The sequence below is a fragment of the Lepidochelys kempii genome, chromosome 11, assembly GCF_965140285.1.
Source record: "Lepidochelys kempii isolate rLepKem1 chromosome 11, rLepKem1.hap1, whole genome shotgun sequence".
Classification (NCBI taxonomy): Eukaryota; Metazoa; Chordata; order Testudines; family Cheloniidae; genus Lepidochelys; species Lepidochelys kempii.
Genome location: NC_136390.1, coordinates 77,809,320 through 77,816,172, shown reverse-complemented (window position 1 = coordinate 77,816,172; position 6,853 = coordinate 77,809,320). Strand labels below are relative to the sequence as shown.

Sequence of the window (6,853 nt, the reverse complement as noted above, 5' to 3'; positions counted from 1 at the left end):
AGAATAAGAAGTAGGACTGAGTGGACTTGTAGGCGCTAAAGTTTTAAACTGTTTTGTTTTTGAGTGCAGTGATGCAATCAGAAAAAACCCAACTGCATTTGTTACACTTTCACAAGAAAGAGTTTGCACTTCAGTACTTGTATGAGGTGAATTGAAAAATACTATTTTTTTGGTTTTATCATTTTTACAGAGCATATATTTGTAATAAAAAATAATAATATAAAGTGAGCACTCTGCACTTTGTGTTCTGTGTTGTAATTGAAATCAGTATTGAAAATGGATCAAAAAATATATAATAAATTGCAACTGGTATTCTATTGTTATAAGCGTGATTAATCGCGATTGATTTTTTTGAGTTAATCGTGTGAGATAACTGTGATTGACAGCCTTAACGTACATATATAAAATAATACCAAATCCTCAGAACACCAATATAATGGGGAAACGAATTCCTACCTTAAAATGACAAGTGATTTTATGTACTCATGTGGCACTTGTTGGCATTGCCCTAGCAACAAAGCTATTGAAACAGAAAAGCAGGCAGGGTGCGGCAGTGAGGCTGATGCCTAGCAGGGCTACCGGGGGGGAAAAAAAAATGTTTTCATTTTGCCTGTGCTCCTAAGAGGTTGAAAGTTACCTAAACCCCAAAGCATAAAAGTGGGAGTGGGGGCAGGTGCTTTGAAACTTCCATTCCCAGGATCGCCATGGCACATGGGTCATGAGAGACAGAGTCTACAGGCGCCAGGGCAGGGCTTGCAACTAAACTCCCATGTTTCCCTCAGGATTTTCAAACTACACTGGACCCTCACTAGAATGTGGGATTTGGGATCCATGCCAAATCCCCCATTCTAGCGGGTACTGCATTACAGTGGGGACCGCGTTACAATGACAGTTAATGACGGTTACTAAATTTGGGATCCGCAACCACGTTCTATCAGAATTTGTGTTCTATAGACGCGTGTTCTAGCGAGGGTCCGGTGTATAACTTTCAGGTTCTCGTCTCTGTTAACTCAGGCTATGTCTACCCTATAGCATTTACAGCGGCACAGCTGCAGTGGGCTAGCCCCTTGTTCTGTGTTTGGGAGTGGCGGGGATTCCTTCATGGTCTTTTTCCTCTTTCAGGTGCTTTCAAGGGTCATCATGGTGCACCTTGGTAAGTGCAGACAGGGCTTGTTAAGGGGTGCGTGCACACCATGTTGTACTGACAGACCCCAGTTTCTGCATCCCTCTAAATCAATCACAGTTAGTGGAGAATGTGCAGCCTTCACCGCTGAACTCTCTTAAGGGTTGGTAGAGCAAATCTGTCATCTTTATTGTAAATAAATTGCTGTAAGACCTCAATCTTCTGGCAAGGTACAGACTTCGATTCCATCATGAAGAATAATCTATTGTTGCTGCGTAAGGGCAGGTTACAGCAGTTTTCTTGAGCACATGTCACAAAACCGGTTGAAAAACTTCTAGGTAACTCAGGGTATGTCTACACTACGAAATTAGGTCGAATTTATAGAAGTCGGTTTTTTAGAAATCGGTTTTATATATTCGAGTGTGTGTGTCCCCACAGAAAATGCTCTAAGGGCATTAAGTGCATTAACTCGGCGGAGCGCTTCCACAGTACCGAGGCAAGCGTCGACTTCCGGAGCGTTGCACTGTGGGTAGCTATCCCACAGTTCCCGCAGTCTCCGCTGCCCATTGGAATTCTGGGTTGATATCCCAATGCCTGATGGGGCTAAAACATTGTCGCGGGTGGTATTGGGTACATATCGTCAGGCCCCCGTTCCCTCCCTCCCCCCGTGAAAGCAAGGGCAGACAATCATTTTGCGCCTTTTTTCCTGAGTTACCTGTGCAGACGCCATACCACGGCAAGCATGGAGCTCGCTCAGGTAACCGTCACCCTATGTCTCCTGGGTGCTGGCAGACGCGGTACGGCATTGCTACACAGTAGCAGCAACCCCTTGCCTTGTGGCAGCAGACGGTACAGTACGACTGGTAGCCGTCATCGTCATGTCTGAGGTGCTCCTGGTCGCCTCTGTGAGGTCGATCAGGAGCGCCTGGGCAGACATGGGCGCAGGGACTAAATTTGGAGTGACTTGATCCGGTCATTCTCTTTAGTCCTGCAGTCAGTCCTATTGAACCGTCTTATGGTAAACGGGCAGGCGATACGGACTGCTAGCAGTCGTACTGTACCATCTTCTGCCGAGCAGCCATGAGATGTGGATGGCATGCAGTCCTTCTGCACCGTCTGCTGCCAGCCAAAGATGTAAAAGATAGATGGAGTGGATCAAAACAAGAAATAGACCAGATTTGCTTCCCCCGCTCCCCTGTCTAGGGGACTCATTCTTCTAGATCACACTGCAGTCACTTACAGAGAAGGTGCAGCGAGATAAATCTAGCCATGTATCAATCAGAGGCCAGGCTAACCTTCTTGTTCCAATAACGACAATAACTTAGGTGCACCATTTCTTATTGGAACCCTCCGTGAAGTCCTGCCTGAAGTACTCCTTGATGTAAAGCCACCCCCTTTGTTGATTTTAGCTCCCTGAAGCCAACCCTGTAAGCGCCCCTCCCAGCGTCAGAGCAATGGCAAACAATCGGGCATCTGAGAGTGCTGTCCAGAGCACTCACAATGGAGCACTCTGATGGGGCTAAAACATTGTCGCGGGTGGTTCTGGGTACGTGTCGTCAGGCCCCCGTTCCCTCCCTCCCTCCGTGAAAGCAAGGGCAGACAATCGTTTCGCGCCTTTTTTCATGAGTTACCTGTGCAGACACCATACCACAGCAAGCATGGAGCCAGCTCAGGTAACCGTCACCCTATGTCTCCTGGGTGCTGGCAGACGCGGTACGGCTTTGCTGCACTGTAGCAGCAACCCATTGCCTTCTGGCAGCAGACGGTGCAATACGATTGGTAGTCGTCCTCGTCGTGTCCGAGGTGCTCCTGGCCACGTCGGCTGGGAGCGCCTGGGCAGACATGGGCGCAGGGACTAAATTTGGAGTGACTTGACCAGGTCATTCTCTTTAGTCCTGCAGTCCTATTGAACCATCTTATGGTGAGCGGGCAGGCGATACGGACTGCTAGCAGTCGTACTGTACCATCTTCTGCCAGGCAGGCAAGAGATGAGGATGGCTAGCAGTCGTACTGTACCATCTTCTGCCAAGCAGCCATGAGATGTGGATGGCATGCAGTCCTTCTGCACCGTCTGCTGCCAGCCAAAGATGTAAAAGATAGATGGAGTGGGTCAGAACAAGAAATAGACCAGATTTGTTTTGTATTCATTTTCCTCCTCCCCTGTCTAGATCACACTGCAGTCACTCACAGAGAAGGTGCAGCGAGGTAAATCTAGCCATGTATAAAACAGAGGCCAGGCTAACCTCCTTGTTCCAATAACAACGATAACTTAGGTGCACCATTTCTTATTGGAACCCTCTGTGCAGTCCTGCCTGAAATACTCCTTGATGTACAGGCACCCCCTTTGTTGATTTTAGCTCCCTGAAGCCAACCCTGTAAGCCGTGTCGTCAGTCGCCCCTCCCTCCGTCAGAGCAACGGCAGACAATCGTTCCGCGCCTTTTTTCTGTGCGGACGCCATACCAAGGCAAGCATGGAGGCCGCTGAGCTCATTTTGGCAATTAGGAGCACATCAACCACCACACGCATTATCCAGCAGTATATGCAGCACCAGAACATGGCAAGGAGGAGGCGACGTCAGCGCGGTCCCGTGAGTGATCAGGACATGGACACAGATTTCTCTGAAAGCATGGGCCCTGACAATGCATGCATCATGGTGCTAATGGGGCAGGTTCATGCTGTGGAACGCCGATTCTGGGCTCGGGAAACAAGCACAGACTGGTGGGACCGCATAGTGTTGCAGGTCTGGGACGATTCCCAGTGGCTGCGAAACTTTCGCATGCGTAAGGGCACTTTCATGGAATTTTGTGACTTGCTTTCCCCTGCCCTGAAGCGCATGAATACCAGGATGAGAGCAGCCCTCACAGTTGAGAAGCGAGTGGCGATAGCCCTGTGGAAGCTTGCAACGCCAGACAGCTACCGGTCAGTTGGGAATCAATTTGGAGTGGGCAAATCTACTGTGGGGGCTGCTGTGATGCAAGTAGCTCACGCAATCAAAGATCTGCTGATATCAAGGGTAGTGACCCTGGGAAATGTGCAGGTCATAGTGGATGGCTTTGCTGCAATGGGATTCCCTAACTGTGGTGGGGCCATAGACGGAACCCATATCCCTATCTTGGCACCAGAGCACCAAGCCGGCGAGTACATAAACCGCAAGGGGTACTTTTCGATAGTGCTGCAAGCTCTGGTGGATCACAAGGGACGTTTCACCAACATCAACATGGGATGGCCGGGAAAGGTGCATGACGCTCGCATCTTCAGGAACTCTGGTCTGTTTCAAAAGCTGCAGGAAGGGACTTTATTCCCAGACCAGAAAATAACTGTTGGGGATGTTGAAATGCCTATATGTATCCTTGGGGACCCAGCCTACCCCTTAATGCCATGGCTCATGAAGCCGTACACAGGCAGCCTGGACAGTGGTCAGGAGCTGTTCAACTACAGGCTGAGCAAGTGCAGAATGGTGGTAGAATGTGCATTTGGACGTTTAAAGGCGCGCTGGCGCAGTTTACTGACTCGCTTAGACCTCAGCGAAACCAATATTCCCACTGTTATTACTGCTTGCTGTGTGCTCCACAATATCTGTGAGAGTAAGGGGGAGACGTTTATGGCGGGGTGGGAGGTTGAGGCAAATCGCCTAGCTGCTGGTTACGCGCAGCGAGACACCAGGGCGGTTAGAAGAGCACAGGAGGGTGCGGTACGCATCAGAGAAGCTTTGAAAACCAGTTTCATGACTGGCCAGGCTACGGTGTGAAAGTTCTGTTTGTTTCTCCTTGATGAAACCCCCCGCCCCTTGGTTCACTCTACTTGCCTGTAAGGTAACCACCCTCCCCTCCTCCCTTTAATCACCGCTTGCAGAGGCAATAAAGTCATTGCTGCTTCACAGTCATGCATTCGTTATTCATTCATCACACAAATAGGGAGATGACTACCAAGGTATCCCAGGAGGGGTGGTGGAGGAGGGAAGGAAAATGCCACACAGCACTTTAAGCACAGCACTTTAAAAGTTTACAACTTTAAAATTTATTGAATGACAGCCTTCTTTTTTTTGGGCAATCCTCTGTGGTGGAGTGGCTGGTTGGCCGGAGGCCCCCCCACCGCATTCTTGGGCGTCTGGGTGTGGAGGCTATGGAACTTGGGGAGGAGGGCGGTTGGTTACAGAGGGGCAGCAGTGGCAGTCTGTGCTCCAGCTGCCTTTGCTGCAGCTCAACCATACACTGGAGCATTCTGGTTTGGTCCTGCAGCAGCCTCAGCATTGAATCCTGCCTCCTCTCATCACGCTGCCGCCACATTTGAGCTTCAGCCCTGTCTTCAGCCCACCACTTACTCTCTTCAGCCTGCCACTTACTCTCTTCAGCCCGCCACCTCTCCTCCCGGTCATTTTGTGCTTTCCTGCACTCTGACATTATTTGCCTTCACGCATTCGTCTGTGCTCTGTCAGTGTGGGAGGACAGCATGAGCTCGGAGAACATTTCATCGCGAGTGCGTTTTTTTTTCTTTCTAAGCTTCACTAGCCTCTGGGAAGGAGAAGATCCTGTGATCATTGAAGCACATGCAGCTGGTGGAGAAAAAAAAAGGGACAGCGGTATTTAAAAAGACACATTTTATAAAACAGTCGCTACACTCTTTCAGGGTAAACCTTGCTGTTAACATTACATACATAGCACATGTGCTTTCGTTACAAGGTCGCATTTTGCCTCCTCCCACCGCGTGACTACCCCCTCAACCTTCCCCCCTCCCTGTGGCTAACAGCGGGGAACATTTCTGTTCAGCCACAGGCAAACAGCCCAGCAGGAACGGGCACCTCTGAGTGTCCCTGAAGAAAAGCACTCTATTTCAACCAGGTGACCATGAATTATATCTCACTCTCCTGAGGATAACACAGAGAGAGAAAGAACGGATTTTGGTTGAATGCCAGCAAACATACACTGCAATGCTTTGTTCTACAGTGATTCCCGAGTACGTGTTACTGGCCTGGAGTGGTAAAGTGTCCTACCATGAAGGACGAAATAAGGCTGCCCTCCCCAGAAACCTTTTGCAAAGGCTTTAGGACTACATCTAGGAGAACCGCAAATGCCAGGGCAAAGTAATCCTTTCACATGCTTGCTTTTAAACCATGTATAGCATTTTAAAAGGTACACTCACCAGAGGTCCCTTCTCCGCCTGCTGGGTCCAGGAGGCAGCCTTGGGTGGGTTCGGGGGGTACAGGCTCCAGGTCTAGGGTGAGAAACAGTTCCTGGCTGTCGGGAAAACCGGTTTCTCCGCTTGCTTGCTGTGAGCTATCTACAAACTCCTCATCATCATCATCTTCTTCGTCCCCAAAACCTGCTTCCGTATTGCCTCCATCTCCATTGAAGGAGTCAAACAACACGGCTGGGGTAGTGGTGGCTGAACCCCCTAAAATGGCATGCAGCTCATCATAGAAGTGGCATGTTTGGGGCTCTGACCCAGAGCGGCTGTTCGCCTCTCTGGTTTTCTGGTAGGCTTGCCTCAGCTCCTTCAGTTTCACGCGGCACTGCTTCAGGTCCCTGTTATGGCCTCTGTCCTTCATGCCCTGGGAGATTTTCACAAAGGTTTTGGCATTTCGAAAACTGGAACGGAGTTCTGATAGCACGGATTCCTCTCCCCAAACAGCGATCAGATCCCGTACCTCCCGTTCGGTCCATGCTGGAGCTCTTTTGCGATTCTGGGACTCCATCATGGTCACCTGTGCTGATGAGCTCTGCATGGTCACC

The 6,853-nt window shown here is 49.7% G+C and overlaps 1 protein-coding gene across 1 annotated transcript; it reads right to left on the bottom strand.

Annotated features, from left to right (window-relative positions):
• Positions 1 to 5,480: 5,480 nt before the first annotated feature.
• On the bottom strand, positions 5,481 to 6,853 carry LOC144930959 (uncharacterized). Its single transcript, XM_078854737.1, has 2 exons — positions 6,264 to 6,853; positions 5,481 to 5,676 (listed from the first exon to the last, which is right to left on the bottom strand). Exons 1-2 carry the CDS (start codon positions 6,844 to 6,846, stop codon positions 5,534 to 5,536), a joined length of 726 nt encoding a protein of 241 aa, XP_078710863.1. The 5' UTR covers positions 6,847 to 6,853; the 3' UTR covers positions 5,481 to 5,533.